The sequence below is a fragment of the Anolis sagrei genome, chromosome X, assembly GCF_037176765.1.
Source record: "Anolis sagrei isolate rAnoSag1 chromosome X, rAnoSag1.mat, whole genome shotgun sequence".
Classification (NCBI taxonomy): domain Eukaryota; kingdom Metazoa; phylum Chordata; class Lepidosauria; order Squamata; family Dactyloidae; genus Anolis; species Anolis sagrei.
In genome coordinates, this window is record NC_090034.1 from 34,007,396 (window position 1) to 34,028,002 (window position 20,607).

The 20,607-nt window shown below is 41.9% G+C and overlaps 1 protein-coding gene across 1 annotated transcript in view; it reads right to left on the reverse strand.

Moving 5' to 3' along the window:
* The window catches only part of PPIL2 (peptidylprolyl isomerase like 2), a 99,352-nt gene that overhangs the window by 35,088 nt on the left and 43,657 nt on the right, over positions 1-20,607 (reverse strand). The window contains exons 11-12 of the mRNA XM_060785902.2: positions 20,344-20,419; positions 18,659-18,765 (exon numbers count right to left, since the gene is read on the reverse strand). Of these exons, the coding sequence (XP_060641885.1) occupies positions 18,659-18,765; positions 20,344-20,419 (183 nt within the window). The remainder of the gene's footprint in view (positions 1-18,658; positions 18,766-20,343; positions 20,420-20,607) is intronic.

A 20,607-nucleotide genomic window follows, 5' to 3' on the forward strand; every position in this document is an offset into this window, starting at 1 on the left:
CTTCAAGAAACTTCTGAAAATACACCTACATAGATTAGTGTATGGGGAAGAGGTGGACTAGCACAATTAGCACTTTATGGCTGCTACGGTCTACTTTGAATTATGACTGATGCATGGCACCTTTTGCAGTTTGGTCATTTTAATTGTTTAGGGTATATGTTTTTGTGCAATTATGTTTTTTGGTATAATTATGTTTTATTTAGTATTTGTATCTATTATTTTAATCTGAATTCTTTTATTGTAACAAGTCTGCTAATTTTTATTTCTCATCTTTTGATATTGTGTGATTTAATTATCTCTAGGGAGATTAGGCAGGCACCCTCCCTAGCCACATTCCGTAAGGATCAAAAGGCATGGATGTTTCGTTGTGCCTTCGACTGATGACCCCTATGACAAACGATTGGACTGTAATCTGTTTTCACCATTTAATCTGAATTCCTATATTACATCATTACTCATATATGTAAGTTAAACTGAGATGATCCTGATCCTGTTTAATTGCGCTGTTCTCATGATATCTCCTGTGCCATTTATGTTCCTATCCACCTTATTGAACTATTTACTTTTTAATCAATTTGTATGTTGGCCTCCCCCCCTCCCCCCCAGAATGGGTTTGCTGTTGCTTGATACTTGTTTATTACTGTTATGCTGTTTGTGCTATTTTAATTTGTAATTTTCTGTTGTCTTTGCTTTTTATGTATTATTTATTTATTTCAAAGTTTTATATACCGAGCTTCTCACTTCATAAGAGGGACTCAGCCCGGTTTCCAACCATAAAAACACATACAATCGGTAAAATATCAAAATACACATTACAATAAAACATTTAAAAAGCACATACTTTAAAACTACAGTGGTCAGTCGTCATACTAAAATCGAATATCGAATATACACCGTCTTCCATCCAAATCGTTGTCTCATTCTTCGAAAGCCTGTCTCCATAACCACGACTTCACCTGTTTCCTGAATGTCAGGATTGTTGGGGCGGTTCTGACCTCTGGCGGGAGAGAGTTCCAGAGTCGTGGGGCCACCACCGAGAAGGCCCTGTCCCTCGTTCCCACCAGCCGCGCTTGTGAGGCCGGTGGGACCGAGAGCAGGGCCCCTCCAGACGATCTTAGTAATCTTGATGGTTGGTAGGGGAGAATACGTTCGGAGAGGTAAACCGGGCTGGAGTCGTTTAGGGCTTTATAGGTTAACACCAGCACTTTAAATTGTGCTTGGAAGCTAATTGGCAGCCAGTGGAGCTAGTGTAACAGCGGAGTGGTGTGCTCCCTGTACCCAGCACCTGTTAGTAATCTGGCTGCCGCACGTTGTACTTGCTGCAGCTTCCGGGCAGTCTTCAGAGGCAACCCCACGTAGAGAGCGTTGCAGTAGTCTAAACGGGATGTAACCAAAGCGTGGACTACCGTGGCCAAGTCAGCCTTCCCAAGGTACGGGCGCAGCTGGCGCACAAGTTTTAATCTGTATGTTGCTTGGACTTGGCCCCATGTAAGTCACCCCAAGTCCCCTTGTGGAGATGGAGGCGGGGTAGAAAAATAAAGAAGTTGTTGTTGTTCCTGTTGTCTTTGCTTTTAATCTGTATGTTGCTTGGACTTGGCCCCATGTAAGTCACCCCGAGTCCCCTTGTGGAGATGGAGGCGGGATAGAAAAATAAAGAAGTTGTTGTTGTTGTTGTTGTTCTTCTTCTTCTTCTTCTTCTTTTCATTCATGAGATAGGTTGTGTCACCATATGTTTTGTTATCACAAGGTATATATGTGTCTGTAGCTTTTTATAGGGGTTGGTTTAGCCTCTGGTTTGCTAGTTGAACTGAATTACTGTGTCGCAAAATGATGCTAGTCTAAAAAGTGTGACACCAACACGAAATATTTGCAAAGCTCTGGTTTAGTCAATGGGGAATATGAGGGAAAGTGTGTAAGTGATGGAAATGCATGCATTTTTTATCCTGTCAGACGTGAATTGAGAGTACAGTTGTAATGTATTTTTAAAAAAATTGGCATTATACTAAATATTGTTTGACTAGTAGCGGGCCACTTGGAGTGCCTCTGGTGTCGCTGTGAGGTCCTTCAGTGTGCACATGACAGGGCTCAGACTGCATTGTAATAGGTGGTCTGTGGTTTTCTCTTCTCCACACTCACATGCTGTGGACTCCACTTTGTAGCCCCATTTATGAAGATTGGCCCTGCATCTTGTGATGCCAGAGCGCAGTCTGTTCAGCGCCTTCCAAGTCACCCAGTTTTTTGTGTGCCCAGGGGAAGTCTCTCATCCCATCTCAGCCACTGATGGAAGTTCCGGGTTTTAGCCTGCAATTTTTGGACTCTCGCCTGCTGAGGTGTTCCTACAAGTATCTCTGTAGATCTTAGGAAGCTGTTTCTTGATTTAAGTTGTAGGCATGCTGGCTGATATCCAAACAGAGGATGGGCTGGAGATGTCAATGGTCCTTTCATTAATGGCTGCTACTTCCCGCTGGATGTCAGGTGGTGCAATACCGGCTAAACAGTATAATTTCTCCAGTGGTGTGTGCCGTAGACATGCTGTGATAATGCGGCATGTCTCATTAAGAACGACATCCACTGCTTTAACATGGTGAGATGTGTTCCACACCAGGCATGCACATTCAGCAGCAGAGTAGCAAAGGGCAAGGGCAAATGCTTTCACTGTGTCTGGTTGTGATCCTCAGGTTGTGCCAATCAGCTTTCATATGATATTATTTCACTCAACTGAATGAGCAAAATCCACCTCCACATGACACTAAACCTTCAGTAGTAATAAATTAAGTAACTGAGGATTTGTTTTTGTGTTGTCTAAAACCAGGAAGTTAAGGAGGCTGCCTCACTCTACTTAATGGCAAGGCTGGTTTAAAAATTGTATAGTATGGACATAAGATACAATTTTTAAACCAGCCTTGCCATTAAGTAGAGTGAGGCAGCCTCCTTAACTCTTCTCCACACTTAAAAATTGTATAGTATGGACATAAGACTCCAGCAAAGGATCACCGCCTTGTCGGGGCGCTGGAGCTTGAGCACCTCAATGATGTCATGAGCGAAACCGTGAAGGGCCACCCAAGACGGGACGGTTGTGGCAGAGAGGTCAGACCAAGCGTGATCCCTGGGGAAGGCAATGGCAAACCACTCCAGTATCCTTGCCAAGAAAACTAAATGGACCAGTACAACCAGAGATATGTCGGTATGCCATTGGAAGATGGGACTCCCAGGTCGGAAGATGGCCAAAATGCTACTGGGGAGGAGCAGAGGATAAGTTCAACTAGCCCCAGATGTGATGACGCAGCTAGCTCAAAGCCGAAAGGAAGGCTAGCGGCCGACGGTACTGGAGGCGAACGACGAATCCGATGCTCTAAAGATCAACACACCATAGGAACCTGGAATGTAAGATCTATGAGCCAGGGCAAATTGGATGTTGTTATTGGTGAGATGTCAAGACTAAAGATAGACATTCTGGGGGTCAGCGAACTGAAATGGACTGGAATGGGCCACTTCACATCAGATGACCACCAGATCTACTACTGCGGACAAGAGGAACATCGAAGAAATGGAGTAGCCTTCATAATTAATAAGAAATTCGCTAAAGCGGTGCTTGGATACAACCCAAAAAATGACAGAATGATCTCAATTCGAGTGCAAGGAAAGCCTTTCAACATCACAGTGATCCAAATATACGCCCCAACCACAGCTGCTGAAGAAGCAGAAGTAGATCAGTTCTATGAGGATCTGCAGGACCTACTGGATAATACACCAAAAAGAGACATTATTTTCATTACAGGAGACTGGAATGCCAAGGTGGGAAGTCAAATGACAACTGGAATCACAGGCAAGCATGGTCTGGGAGAACAAAATGAAGCGGGACGCAGGCTGATAGAATTCTGCCAGGAAAACTCGCTGTGTATAACAAATACTCTCTTCCAACAACCTAAAAGACGGCTTTATACATGGACTTCACCAGATGGTCAACACCGAAATCAGATTGACTACATCCTTTGCAGCCAAAGGTGGCGGACATCCATCCAGTCGGTGAAAACAAGACCTGGGGCTGACTGTAGCTCAGATCACGAACTTCTTATTGCCCAATTTAGAATAAAACTAAAGAGATCAGGGAAAATACACAGACCAGTTAGATATGATCTCACTAACATTCCTAGCGAATATACAGTGGAAGTGAAGAACAGATTTGAAGGACTAGATTTAGTAAACAGAGTCCCAGAAGAACTATGGACAGAAGTCCGCGACATTGTTCAGGAGGCGGCAACAAAGTACGTCCCAAAGAAAAAGAAAACCAAGAAGGCAAAATGGTTGTCTGCTGAGACACTGGAAGTAGCCCAAGAAAGGAGGAAAGCAAAAGGAAACAGTGAAAAGGGGAGATATGCCCAGTTAAATGCGCAATTCCAGAGGTTAGCCAGAAGAGATAAGGAACTATTTTTAAATAAGCAATGCATGGAAGTGGAAGAAGACAACAGAATAGGAAGGACAAGAGACCTCTTCCAGAAAATTAGAAACATTGGAGGTAAATTTCAGGCAAAAATTGGTATGATAAGAAACAAAGATGGCAGGGACCTAACAGAAGCTGAAGAGATCAAGAGAAGGTGGCGAGACTATACAGAAGATCTGTATAGGAAGGATAACAATATCGAGGATAGCTTTGACGGTGTGGTGAATGAATTAGAACCAGACATCCTGAGGAGTGAGGTTGAATGGGCCTTAAGAAGCATTGCTAACAACAAGGCAGCAGGAGATGATGGGATCCCAGCTGAACTGTTTAAAATCTTAAAAGATGATGCTGTCAAGGTGATGCATGCCATTTGCCAGCAAATATGGAAAACACAAGAATGGCCATCAGACTGGAAAAAATCAACTTATATCCCCATACCAAAAAAGGGAAATGCGAAAGACTGCTCAAACTTCCGTACAGTGGCCCTTATTTCTCATGCCAGTAAGGTAATGCTCAAGATCCTGCAAGGAAGACTCCAGCAATACATGGAGCGAGAGTTGCCAGATGTTCAAGCTGGGTTTAGAAAAGGCAGAGGAACGAGAGACCAGATTGCCAATATCCGCTGGATAATGGAGAAAGGCAGGGAATTTCAGAAAAACATCTACTTCTGCTTCATTGACTATTCTAAAGCCTTTGACTGTGTGGATCATAATAAATTGTGGCAAGTTCTTGGTGGGATGGGCATCCCAAGCCACCTTGTCTCTCTCCTGAGGAATCTGTACAAGGACCAAGTAGCAACAGTAAGAACTGACCACGGAACAACAGACTGGTTCAAGATTGGGTAAGGCGTACGGCAAGGCTGCATCCTCTCACCCAACCTTTTTAACTTGTATGCAGAACACATCATGCGATGTGCGGGGCTGGATGAATGCAAAGCTGGGGTGAAAATTGCTGGAAGAAACATTAACAACCTCAGATATGCAGATGACACCACTCTGATGGCCGAAAGCGAGGAGGAGCTGAGGAGCCTTCTAATCAAGGTGAAAGAAGAAAGCGCAAAAGCCGGGTTGCAGCTTAACGTCAAAAAAACCAAGATTATGGCAACAAGAATGATTGACAACTGGAAAATAGAGGGAGAAACCGTGGAGGCCGTGACAGACTTTGTATTTCTAGGTGCAAAGATTACTGCAGATGCAGACTGTAGCCAGGAAATCAGAAGACGCTTACTTCTTGGGAGGAGAGCAATGTCCAGTCTCGATAAAATAGTGAAGAGTAGAGACATCAGACTGGCAACAAAGATCCGCCTAGTCAAAGCCATGGTATTCCCTGTAGTCACCTACGGATGTGAGAGCTGGACCTTAGGGAAGGCTGAGCGAAGGAAGATCGATGCTTTTGAGCTGTGGTGTTGGAGGAAAGTGCTGAGAGTGCCTTGGACTGCAAGAAGATCCAACCAGTCCATCCTCCAGGAAATAAAGCCCGACTGCTCACTGGAGGGAAAGATACTAGAGACAAAGTTGAAGTACTTTGGCCACATCATGAGGAGACAGGAAAGCCTAGAGAAGACAATTATGCTGGGGAAAGTGGAAGGCAAAAGGAAGAGGGGCCGACCAAGGGCAAGATGGATGGATGGCATCCTTCAAGTGACTGGACTGACCTTGAGGGAGCTGGGGGTGGTAACGGCCGACAGGGAGCTCTGGCGTAGGCTGGTCCATGAGGTCACGAAGAGTCGGAGACGACTGAACGAATGAACAACAACATGGACATAAGAAGAGACATTTCCTAGATCCTTCAGTGCAACTCTATGTATGCTTCTGTCAGAAGTCATTTATTTAACAGAACTCTCTATTATCTGTGATATACCTAACGGATAGGGAGGACTGCACTATACTTGCTTTTTCAAATGTATAAACTAGAACATAAACAGTAAAGGTTGGTGTACATCAGAGTGCAGAGGAGTTCTTTGGAGACACTGAATGGATAACAAACAATGCTTATTTTCCCACAGACTTGAAATAAAGAAAATTGAAATTAGCTTGAAGCCAAAGTGTTGGAAAGGACAACAATCAGATTCCAGCGTTCTGTACATCAAATAACAACCCACTAGAACATCTTAAAGTTTAGACATATTCTGCCTGCTGCAGCTTTGTAAACAAGGACAAACCCCCCTCCCCTTTTTGAAAAACCTCTACTGAAAGGTCTTCCTGGAAAAGCCATCAACGCATTCCCAAAGTCATCGCGCACATCTCACAAGGCACATAACACTCTGGCAAGGAACCGGTTTCCTTAGCAACATTACTGGAAGAGAGCACAGTTAAAACCAGTCTAAGATCATTCGCTCGATCAGAAAGAGATGCCAATATCATCCTTCAAGCAGGGCATGGAATGGCATTTTATTTTGTTTCTGGAAAAAAAACACTGGCTCTTAAGAGTTTTAGGCTGATTTCCACACATTAACAACTAAATCTGACTTTGAATAGTTCTTAAAACATTTGTAGGTTTATTTGGGGGGGGGGGGGCTCCTTAGCAATTGGTTCCTTATTTTTTTTAATGAAATCAACTGGAAATTTAAAATTCTATGTTCCTCTAAGTATGTAATAAGGTGGGGAGGTCAGAGTGATGGAAAGCCCTGAGATGACAGTAGTCTTCCATACTGCAATGGATAGAAAGCCCAGAGATGAAGGTGGTCTTCCATATTGTTATGGATGGAAAGTCCTGATGTGAAGGTGGTCTTCCATATTGTAATGGATGGAAAGCCCTGAGATGAAGGTGGTCTTCCATACTGTAATGGTCGGAAAGCCCAGAGATGAAGGGGGTCTTCCATACTGCAATGGATGGAAAGCCCTGAAATGAAGGTGGTTTGCAGGGTGACACAAGTCTCTGAGAAAAATGGATGAAAGAACACCCTTTTGCCACTTCCTGTTGACCCCATTTTTGGATTAGATAAATGGATAATTTGCACTAGGACATACTATCCACTTAGCTCAGTAGATCCTCAGAATATCTTGCTCCTTTGTGATGGTGAAGCCTGAGATGAAAGCTGGGATTTTCAGCAGACAAAGTATGGACTCTACCACTGAGTTTGTCCAGAACTTGGAAACGCAACTTTCTCAGTTATAATCAGACTCTCCAAACTAGAAGAACTACTGGCCATAGTGACTGGGGAATTCAAAGAGATGTGCTCCAAAAAAAGTAATCTTTCCAAGCTCTTAGAACATATTCCAATTACAGAATGTCTAGTTATTCATTCAAGATCCATCCTTTGAAGCTTTCAGATATTGGCCAAGACAAGATGTAAGGAGCTAGATAACAGCCTCGAGATGTATTACTGAATAGCAGTGTCAGCACTATCTGTGCCAAAGGGAAGGAGAAATCAGGAGGAAAAAAAACACATTTCTAAGTACAAATGTGAAAGTTGGATGGTGAAGAAAAATGATATGAAGAAAATCAACCCATTTGAAATGTGCTAGAGGAGAGTTCTAAGGATACTCATGAACATCTAACAAGAAAAATAAATGGATCCTAAAACAAATGTGACCTGAAGTCTCCCTAGAAGCCAAGATGAGTAAACTGAGGTTGTTGTCCTTTAACCATACCATGACTTTCTAGAAAACAGAATTAATGCTTGGTGAGGTAGAAGGCAGCCAGAAAAGAGGCAGTTGGAAATCTACATTATAGATGGCTATACCCAAGGAAAACACAGTTGTCCTGAGTCTGCAAGGTTTAAAAAGGAGCAGAGCTGTGAATGAGCAAGGCTCTTGGCAGCCTTTCATTCATAGGGTCCTTACAAATCAAAGCGAACTTGACAACATCAACAAGACAAGAGTTATCAATGTTGCCTACTCTTCAATCACCTCTTTGGCCCAAAGGTACCTAAGCTACTTCCAAGTTCTTATGTAAGATCTTTGTGTTTGTTTTTAAGCTGCGTTTGGAGCCAACCTTGACCGAAAAGCCACCCATGTATGCAGGCGTAAGCAAACTGTCAAGTCTTCCTTGCTGCCAAAAGGATAGGACTCAAGCCAGACTGAATCCACAGAAGTGCCAACTCCACCGATCGGAGTGTTTTCACAGCAGACTCCTGATTTGCCTGTCTTTCCCTGGTCCGGTTGCTGGGGCTTTCGGAGACCAAATGTTGCAGCGGCTCAGTTGCGAGATAGAAAGCCAGTTTCTTTTGCTTAGCCCTTAGGTCCTACCTCTCACCACTCTCATTCCAGCACTGCGCAAGAAATACTTTCAACCTGTCCAACACAAGATGCCAGATGTCACATGTGGACCCATCGTTGTTCACAGACAGGTTTACATGCAGTTGTTTTAAAGTCCTAAATAGATTGCTCCAAAGAGCAACCCTGTGTGCGGACTACTTGTTTGTCTATTTGGGGAAGTGTTTAAAATTGAGTGAATCTGGAGATGGGAACAGGGAGTCAAGAGTTATGCGAATTAGATGGGGAACCCAAAAGGCAGGCACGGAAAGGAGTCAGGAGCAAGGGGTAAATCAGATCTGGAGAACAAGACTAAAAATACATGACATGGTTGCCTGAATTAGGAGGCTATTTGATATTCCTTCTGATAAGACTGGAATATCAACATTTGCAACATTTCTACTCCGCCTTTCTCAGCCCAGAGGGGACTCAAGATGGCTTAGCAACATAGGCAACTATTCAATGCCATTAAAAACAATGTAAAATGAAAATAAACATTTAAAATAGGATTATAAATACATCAAAGCATTTAAAATAATTTAAACCAACATCACCACTGTTAAATGCCGCCCTTAGTCAAGACAAATTTCCACTCAGCCTGAAAATGGCTGTAGTAAAACCTTTACTGCAGAAATCATCATTGGACCCTTTCGAGATGGGTAGTTACCACCCAGTTTCTAACCTTGCCTTTTTGGTCAAGGTTCTGGAGTATGTGGTGGCCTCGCAACTCTAGGGACTCCTGGATGAAACGGATTATCTAAATCCATTTTAGTTTGGTTTTAGGTGTGGTTACGGGATGGAGACCACTTATTCACCTTGGTAGATGATCTACACAAAGAGCTAGACAGAGGGAGTGAAATAATTGGGATAGAAATAATAATAACAATAACAGTAATAATAATTTATAATTTATTTATTTACTGTATTTATATATTACTTTTCTCACTCCCGGGGGACTCAAAGCAGTTTCCAACACAATCATGGAAAAATTCAATGCTAACATACATGTAAAAACCAGAGTATCAATCAAACAATAACAAATAACTATAAATTAAACTATTAAAAGTATATTAAACCATAAAACATAAGCAACCTTTAGACGTATTTATTTTATTTATTTATCGTGTCAGGAGCGAACCAAAACAGTTGTATTGCATTGAAAACAAACAAACAAAACACAAAGTTTGCAGACTTGGTATTCTATTAAATGTCTTTTGCCCAGTAGCTGGCCACTTGGAGTGTCTCTGGTGTTGCTGCAAGGTTCTCCATTGTGCATGTGGCAGGGCTCAGGTTACATTGCAGTAGGTGGTCTGTGGTTTGATCTTCTCCACACTCACATGTCGTGGAGTCCACTTTGTAGCCCCAGTTTTTAAGGTTGGCTCTGCATCTCATGGTGCCAGAGTGCAGTATGTTCAGTGCCTTCCAAGTCGCCCAGTTTTCTGTGTGCCCAGGAGGGAATCTCTTTTGGTACTAGCCATTGATTGAGGTTCTGGGTTTGAGCCTGCCACTTTTGGACTCTCGCTTGCTGAGGTGTTCCAGCGAGTGTCTCGGTAGATCTTAGAAAACTATTTCTTGATTTAAGTAGTTGGCATGCTGGCTGATACCCAAACAGGGGGTGGGCTGGAGATGTCACTGCCTTGGTCCTTTCACTATTGGTTGCTACCTCCTGGCGGATGTCAGGTGGTGCAATACCGGCTAAACAGTGTAATTTCTCCAGTGGTGTAGGGCGCAAACACCCTGGGATAATGCAGCATGTCTCATTAAGAGCCACATCCACTGTTTTAGTGTGGTGAGGTGTGTTCCACACTGGGCATGCATACTCTGCAGCAGCGTAGCATAGCGTAAGGGCAGATGTCTTCACTGTATCTGGTTGTGATCCCCAGGTTGTGCCAGTCAGCTTTTGTATGATATTTTTTCTATTAATTTAGATGTTAAGACATAGAATTAAAACATCTTAATTTAAACATTAAAATCACATAATCCAAATCGTAATCCGAAGCCATTCCAATTGTCAATTGCACGTATAATAATAACAGATGGTGACCCCAAAGGTACTTTCAAGCCCTGTACATGTCTCATCTCCATATCAAAACAAGCCCTACACCTTCTGAGCATGTTTAAAAGCTCTGAACAGTTTGAAGTAAAACACATATCAGGTTTACATCATTAGTAATCAGAAATTACTAATGACAAACAGCCAGTAATTTGTAAGGTACGGGTAAGTCACATTAAAGTAGCAACGTTACAACACATTACAATTGTAATGCAGCTTCAGGCCTTGGGCACAGCAGAAAATGAGACAGTCTTTCATTTAAGTTGTAGAATTGGAATTCATCATTTGAAAAAGCAAATGTAAAAGGTTTGGGCAAGGTCTGCTGGATTTTTCAATTACAGTGAAGATTTCTGACTTTCTGTCTCATACTTCTTCCCGCGGCCTATCCCATTCTGATACCAAGTGAAGACTGTTCTGTTTGTCCTAGAGTGGAAGTTTTAACAAAGTTGTAACTCAGGAATTTGCTCTCTGCTCTTGCTCCAAAGATGGTTTGCAAATGTGCACCCTGGGGCAACTGGAAGTAATGACGAAGGCTGACAAATTAATATGACAGTGAACCATCAACAACAGAAAGCAACCTCAAAGTTGAAAGACAAAGGAGGAATCCCTGGAACAAATGTGGGGCTGTTTCTGAATTGCTCTTTTCTGACTTATCCAAGAAATATACTGTTTCTTTTTTCCAAGGCATGCACATTTCATTGGGTTCTGTTTCGACAACATAGGGCCTATCAGTTGGTTGCTAGGACTCTGTCCTCTCTGGCAGGCAAAAGCTTACACTCTTTGAAAACCATATTAATATGTTGATGATTGGGGTTTTCAAGCAAATTCCAACTTATAGTGAGCCTCTCCTTGGCAAAATTCCTTCCAAGGAGGTTTGGCCATTGTTTTCCTCTTCTGTGGCTGAGAGCGCGTGACTCGTCCAAGGTCACCCAATTCGTTTCATGGCTGAGTGAGTCTTCAAACCCTGGTCTTCAAGAATCTTAGTACAATCCTCAAACCATTCCTGGCTCTCATTTCCTGCAAGGTATTCTTTCGTATATTTTTGCTCCTGGGAAATAAATGTCATTTCCTAACTGGTTCTATCATAAAAACATGGAAAAGATGTATTAAATTGCAAAAACTTTGTTTTTGCAGGACATCCTGCAGCATATTATACTATAGTTTTTCAATGACTATCTCCTAGAATCTCAACCAATTCAACCTAGTTTGTGGCAGCCACAACGTAGAACAACTACTTTCAAAGTAAGAACCGCACAATTAAACAGGAATAACACTTTCAAACCTTGGTACAGAAAAAAATTCAAAAATTGTTACATCATGCTATTGGTCTCTTTGGTGCACTTTAAACTCTGATTTGGTGTCTTTCTAGTATCTTTATTGGCTTTGTGTTGTTATCAGTTATGTTCTTGAATATATTATAACAAACAGAATGTAATAAATAAGTTGACATAGGGACCACCAAACGCAGCATTGCCCAAACACGAATCAAAGAACATGAAAAGCACTGACGACTTCAACCAGAGAAGTCATCCATAGGAGAGCACCTGATGAACCAACCTGGACATAGCATTTTATTTGAGAACACAGAAATGCTGGACCACTCTAACAACTACCATGTCAGGCTATACAAAGAAGCCACTGAAATCCACAAGCATGTCGACAATTTCAACAGAAACCATAAAAATAGACAAATTCTGGCTACCAGTATTTAAAAAAATCTAAAATTATAACAGTAAATAAAGAACAAAAGTCAAAAACAGGGGAACTCCAGACAGCAAACAATCAGGAACACCTAATCACCTCTCAACAAAGGATTCTCCCAGGCAGTAACAAGCCACACCTAAAACTGTCAGGCCATCAAATGCTAATCAAGGTGGCCAATTTAAACATTCACACCTAGCTCCAACAGACAAAGAGTTTTTTCTCTCACTCTGCACTTTCCACAGATATATAAACCCAATTTTTCTAGTTTCCAACAGACCTCACAACCTCTGAGGATGCCTGTCACAGATGCAGGCGAAATGTCAGGAGAGAATGCTTCTAGAACATGGCCATACAGCTCAAAAAACCTTTCACAACCCAGTGATTCCGGCCATGAAAACCTTCGACAGTACATAGAACGTAATAAAGCCCATGAATATTGCAGGCCTGGAAAGATAAACACTCTTCCTCCACATAACAATGGACAGAAGGCCTAACAGCACTGTGTCAGAATGGAATTATTCCAACAACCAGAGCCAGACTTTCTTTCCTTTTGATTGGATTATTAGCCTTGTTGCATGATGTTACACAGCATCCCCTCCGCGCATACAAAAATGAAATAAGGTCAATAAAACTCAACAGGCCGCCAACAGTTTACAGGAAGGTGCATCCTGCCCAATCTATGTTGATGTTTTCTTTACCCAGTCCCTCAAATAACTATTTGTGTCCTCCTCCTTTGAGTTTTTCATATTTGTGTGACAATCTGGAATGGATTTAACTGGCACTGCTTCCACTTGATACCCATCAGATACCCAACACCATGATGGTGTCCAAGTTGGGTAAATGAAAACACATTGGTGCTGTCCATTTCAATCCCACGTTGTAACACAACCAAATGTGGAAAGGCCACAGTGGCTGAACACTTTTGAAAAGGACTATAACCCAGGGTTGTTTCTCTCACATATAAAGCGATGCTCTCTCTCCCTTTCTACTTTTTTCTGTCAGATTACATAGGTGCCTGGTAGTCTGAGCTGTCCTGGGAGGAAAGTAGATGAAGAAAAAGCTGCTCTGACATTCAAAACCTGGCGTGACCAAACACGAAACGTGGAGGCTTGAGAAGATGAACCAGAAATGCAGTGACACAGTTCAGATGCTGGAAGCCTTCCAAGGTCCATGTACATGTCCTTAATCCTATGAAGCTGTCTGTTGGCCAGGAGCCATTATTTTACCCCAGACACCAACTGATGGGCTTTGTGCAGTTGATACAAAGCTGGAAGCATGGAATCATCCTGAAGAGAGAAAGATGTGAGCCTGTAAACACAGGATCTGTCTCAGGGGACTCCTGGTTCATCAGATCTCACTGGGCTTTGTTGTAGGATCATCGTCTCCATGGCCTGGGCCCTTGGTCTTCTCTCTCTCTTTTAATTATTGTAATTTTATTTAAAAAAATTAAATCCCAAAACATTAAAAGGATACATAAGAAAACTGTTTTATCATATCTTCTGTTCCCAGATCTATACCCCCCTCAACCCTTCAACTGCTCACATAGGATTACAAAAACACAGCACTCTCAATTCCATTACTTCAATATCATTCTAATTTTATCTGTTACATATAATTATTATAACGTGTTCTTTAATTGTTCAACTATAATATTTCTTGGAATTTGCCACTGCTTCTACATGTGATGCGAAGAGATGATTTTCCAAGTGCTATCAAATAGATCTTTCAATTCTTCTTTTGCTCACTTTAATTTGTAGGTTAACTTTTCCAACACAGCCATCACCCATACCCTGTTTAACCAATTCTTTATTGTCAGAGTCTCTATTTCTCAGGTTTTTAGTTTTTTTGAGTCTTGTGCCATACAACATGGGCACCATAAAATTTTCCTTTACCAAATCCTTATTCTCACTTTCGCATACATAAATCATTCACAGAGCTACCCTGAAATATAGTGTTTTCCCCATTATTTGGCTTATCCAAGACCTAGTTCATTATTCAGGCTTCTAATCAGGGCCATAATTGGAACAGCCATGGCTGGCATGTCTTTAACTGGAACATGGAAAAGTACAAAGTCATTACAGCAATCTGCTGTCAAAGGCTTTCATGGCTGGAATGCCTCTGGTGTCACTGTGAGAAGGTCCTCCATTGTGCATGTGGAAGGGCTCAGGTTGCATTGTAGTAGGTGGTCTGTGGTTTGCTCTTCTCCGCCCTCACACGTTGTGGACTTTGTAGCCCCATTTCTTAAGGTTAGCTCTGCATCTTGTGGTGCCAGAGCGTAGCCTGTTCAGCGCCTTCCAGGTCGTCCACTCTTCTGTGTGCCCAGGAGAGAGTTTCTCATTTCGTCTCAGCCATAGATTGAGGTGCTGGGTTTTGCCTGCCACTTTTGAACTCTTGCTTGCTGAGGTGTTTCTGCGATTATCTCTGTAGATCTTAGGAAGCTGTTTCTTGATTTAAGGCATTGGCATGCTGGCTGATATCTGAACAGAGGATGGGCCCAGAGACACTCCAAGTGGCCAGTTTCTGGTCAAAGGACATTTAGCATAATGCCAAGTTCTTTTTGAAAGCTTTGTATTTTTAAATGCATTTTAACTGTACCCTCAACTCAATTCTGACAAAATAAATAAATATGGCTGGAATCACTGGGTTGCTGCGAATTTTCCAGGCTGTATGGCCATGTTCCAGAAGCATTATCTCCTGATGTTTTGCCCACATATATGACAGACATCCTCAGAGGTTGTGAGGTCTGTTGGAAACTAGGCAAGTGAGGTTTATATATCTGTGGAATGTCAAGGGTGGGAGAAAGAACATGCTAAGCCTATTACAGCAATGGGTTTAGCATGTAGTGAGGCACAGCATCATGAAAGAGTTCTCTTACTCCAGACAAAAGTGCACTCTGAAACCATTTCCCCATATTAATGGATTATGAAGAGGAACCATTGGTGAGCACCTTGTGGGTTTGGTCACTTAACCAATTACAAATCCACCTCACAGTATTATTATCTAGCCAACACTTTACTCACTTGTGAGAGGATCATGGGGGACCTTGTCGAAGGCCTTACTGAAATCAAGATATACTACATCCACAGCATTCCCTGCATCTACCATTCACTTGTAACTCTATCAAATAAAGAGATAAGATTAGCCTCACATGACTTGTTTTTGAGAAACCCATGTAAGACTTCCAACTATGGTCTCGATGGTGGACTGTATGTCTACTATCCCCCAAAACCAGACCAGCTAAGAACAGAGAGCACCCAAAACAACCTTGAAAGCAGATACAGAAACTATGAATACAAGAAAGGGTAGAATAGTTCCAATCCGCCACATTCGAGGGACAACTCATTACTTATGTCTGCTTTTTGTCTCCTCTATGTTCCACCCACAAACCTCTGAAAAGACAGCCATCAACAATATCTAACCTCTTGGCTCAAGGAAACATCACAAGCACATGCCAACAAATGTCACTTAAAACCCGACCAGATTTCATGCCTTCCAAAAAAAATAGGCACAAGGCAATGGCACAGGGCTCACATGTGAGCGAATTGGGCATCAGTTTCCAATTTCACTACCAACAGGCCCCCAAGAAGGTGACACATCTCCTTCAAGAGGTCAGTACTTTCAAGGGATGCGTAATATGCAGCCAATTGGAAAGGAGATTCAAAAAACTGAAAGGACAGAGATGCTGCCGACCAAAGAAACCACACAGCATAATATCCAGCGAAATAAATGATTCAAAACACAGTCTGTTCCTTTTGGAGCTGCTCCAATGGACAACTGCCTCGGTGTCCCGAGACTTTCATCCTTCGGTATTAAGTGTTATCAAATTAATAGAGAGAAAAATAAGTCAGAAGTAAACACTTGGTCAAAGCTTCCAAGAACCACCCCAGCAAATCTCGAAATGTTGATGCCATCCCTGCCAATTCTGACCACCTGTCTCTCGTTTTCATGTGAAACAAAGACACATAGAATGGGATCTGTTGAAAGTATTCCAACCCAAGTTTCTGCTCCCATTCCTCTCTCCTCAAGGAGACCCATTAGCAATCCACATAGCTGTCGTTCTTCTACCAAATAATGGACTACAACAAGGATAAGGAACATGTGACCTTTCAAGATGAGGATGGACTATAACTCCCAATATTTCTCACTATTTGCTATGCCGGCCACATGTTTCCCCACTCTAGAAACACAAGCTCTTTCTGGGTTGTTGTAGGTTTTTTCAGGCTATATGGCCATGGTCTAGAGGCATTCTCTCCTGAAGTTTCGCCTGCATCGATGGCAAGCATCCTCAGAGGTAGTAACAAGCTCTTTCCATTGATGTCTTATGCTATAATTCAAGTTTGTCCGACACGGAAAGAGTTTTTTTGGAATCAGATGGAAAGAAGAAATAGGGTTGTGTTTCACGGATTTCTTCAATCTTCTTCTGAAAGTGTCAATGTTGAAAGTCATAATTATATCTTGGGCCAGCAGATTCCAGACTTTAATGGTACTATTTATTTATTGTCTATTTATTTACTATATTTATACCCTGCCCTCTCTCACCCTGAAGGGGACTCAGAGCGGCTTACAAGTAGACAACAACTCAATACTAAAGTTGAATGAACGATATATTTCTGCGCACAGAAATTGAAAGACCTGAAATATCTGTATTGCCTTGCCCAGCCCTTTGAAAATTTAGAGCAAGGGACCATATCAATATGCTTTATAAATGAGGCCTTAATACTACTCAGTACTGCATCTGAAGAACTGGGTTTATAAAAGCGTATGTCAAAATACAAACCAGTTCATTTTAAACATGCTGCTACCATTCCCCCCACCTTTCCTTCCCCCTTTTAAGGAACCCCTAAGTTTAACAGTGTAGTATTTTTATAACTTTCTAAATGCATATTCATCTGGAGTCTTTTACACCCTGCTTATTAACCCTTCTGCTTAAAACAGTTCACAACATACATTTCTTCACACAATGAAATAGAGAAATATCATAGTGAAATCCAAGTTTGGAGATTATTGCATTTTAAAAAGATGAGTATATGCCAATAAAGACTTATTGGATTGGATTGGAAAAGATGAGCTTTTAACGTTTATTTTATTTATTTACTTAAAGTTACATCCCAATTTTCTCCTAAGATAGGACATTACATTTTTATCAAGCTTATTTTGTGTCTGTGCTGTATTCCTGTAATCTCGCCTTGAGCAAGCCAAGGTATAACTAAAATAGATCTATTCAAACACACACACATTTAGTATTTAAATATATTTCAGAACTGAATAATATTTGTGAAGCTAGATTCTGAAACAGGACACGAGCCTCTATGGATCACACCCCACTGAACCTGAGCAAATCGTAGGTGTTGTGGTTCAGCCAGATGAAGATGAGGGGATTGGTATTCCAGAACCTACCTGGGAGAGTGGTCGATGGTTCTTTCAATGAGGGAACTGAGGGGATTTTACATCAAGATCCTATCTGTGAGAATGGGCTTAAAAGTGAAACTACTTTGGAATCCAGCAGACAAGGAGATGCAGTGGCTGGTGGAGACCTTTCGCCTAGCAGTGTCATAGCAATCCGATAAGGAATCGGATGGGCAAGAAAGCTTGCCTGAAAACACACCTGTGCTCAGCAGACGTGTCAGGCTTGATCTTAGGGAGCAATCAAACAAGCTAAGGAAGTCGCAAAGACTCAGTGAGAAACAGCAGCATGAAAAATCTCACTGGCAAGGAAGCCAAGGTCACAGAAATGACTTTATGGCTTATGGTCCTTAATCAGAGAAGTATTCCCTTTAAAATTCAGATCAGGCAATGCTGCAAAGCAGTGAAGATCTCGAACCTTGTTTCCAGTTCATGTTTTGAGTCTAAGATCTTGGGAGTTTGGATTCATGTTTTAAGAAGTTTCTATAGTCTTGCTTTTGGATTCATGTTCATGTTTTGATTCTTGTTTTCCTGAATCATGCTCATGTTTTGATTCTGGTTTTTCCTGCACCTTGTGGAACAGATTTGAACTGTTTGGATTATTGCCTTTGGAGTGTTTTTCCCTATTGCCAGTTTGGATTGACTTATTACTTATTGAATATTTTCCCCATTACCTGTTGGATTTTGCCTTTCCTGTTTCTTATGGTGATTTTTCCTTTTTATATGTACTTTTCTTAATAAACTATTTTATTACCATATTCCTGGCTGGTGTTGAGTGCAAGGTGAACTGTGGCTGGGGTCCAACACTAGGAAACCAAATCATTATTACACGTAAGACATAATAACCATACCATACCATACCATGTCACAGTGCAACTCGAGGTTCAAGTCTCCCTTGTTGGTGTGCAGTCGAATATAGCCTTTCTTCTTCACATACTGGTAGCGCACCACGTCATCATCAATAGCAGCTACCCGCAAAAGGAAATGTGGATATTAGCACACATTCAATCTGTGTTGGTTTGTTTGAGTGCATGCATTTAAGATACCCTATGACTGACGACGCCTTCTTTGTTGCATGTTGATTCAGACCAAAGATTTATCTAATGCAGCATTCAGTGATAAGCCAGATCCCCCAAAAGCAAACCCTAAAGCAGGGAATAACTACAACAGACTTTTTGGAATTTAAAACACATCTGAAGACCTCTCTCTTCTGCCAGGCCTATTCAGTCAGTTTGAACTATGAATTTTATAAATCACATTCTATGTTTATTGTGTCTTCAACTTTGTGTTGTGTATTTTAATATGTTTTAATAGGTGCTTTTATGGAATGTATTTAAACTGTTTTAATATGTGTTTTTATCGATGTATTCAAATACGTTGTGCCCTGCCTCAAGCTAAAAGGAGAGGGAGTTAATAAATAAAAATATTACTACTACTACTACTATTACTACTACCATTATTTCCTCAGGCACTGTTTTGCCTCAGCATGTTTTTCAAGACCTAGTGGTGCAGTTTGATTTGGAAGGAATGAGATTACATTTCATGCTAAACACTGCTTTGCTGATGATGTTTGTGTGTGACTTGCCCCAGGTCAGCCAGTGGGTTTCCATGGCTGAACGGGGAGTCAAACCCAGGACTCCAGAGCTGTGGTCCAACGCCCAGACCACTACACCCCTGCAGAGTAAAGTTATTAAACCTTTCTGATCACATGAGGAGGTGAATCTTTGACCCTTCACAACTCCTTACCACAGCTAGGGCTTCTGGGAATGGACGTATGTAACATTGTGTTGATGGTTCTACCTTGCTGCAGGGATCTGAGCCTAAGCATGGACTCAAGATGGCATGCTACTGTCCAAATCTCTGAGAACTGACCAGTGATTCTCAACCTTTGATCTTCCAGGTGTTTTGGAATTCAGCTCCCACAATTCCTAACAGCAGGTAAGCTGGCTGGGATTTCTGGGAGATGAAGTCCAAAATACCTGGAGGACTAAAGGCTGAGAGAACTACTGGATATCACATTTCCTCCTAGCAGACCCAGCTTGCAAAGGAGAGAGGCACAAGCCTGCAGGGCCAGAATTCTGAATTTCATGGGACTCCTAATTGCTTTACATCTTTCCTTTCCCACAGGTGGATATCTACAGGGGTGTAAGAGAAAGAACTAATGAGCTCAGCCCTTCTTCCCTGCCTCCATAACTGAAATCACCTAGGAAGGGGGTTAAATACTGTACCTGAATAATGCCAAATATGGCAGAAATCAAGTAGAAAGGTTAAAGTCTCCATCCTGGTCCTGATTCATGATGCTGGGCTCCTCGGTTCACATGAGGCCAAGTTTTGCCTCCAAGGTGTTCACTACCTGCCATAGTCCTTACCCCAGCAACTAAACATCCTTTTGTACAAGTGCTTGGCAACTGATTCATAGCATTGAAAACCAATGTACTTAATTTTAAGATTATGCCTTTCTCTATTTTTTACTTGTGAGACACCCCAAGTTTGGGGAGAAGACTGAAATCAAATTGATAAAGTGAAGCAGCCTGAAATGAGCATACCTGCTTCGTGCATCGTCTCAGGGGCCATGGCTGTTGAGGTGAAAGAGGCGCTCACCCTGCCAGTGGAGTAGTGAGCCTGTTGGACAATAATAAAGGGGTGATATATGTTATGCCACAACAGCTGTGGAGTAGGAAGCAAATGGTGCACAAGTAAACAAATGAGCCAAACAAAGCAACCTGGCAAACATCTCAACAGTTGATGTTTGAGGGCAAGAACAACCTTTTGGTGATCTGTTAGAGGAGGCATGCATGCTTACAGCATGT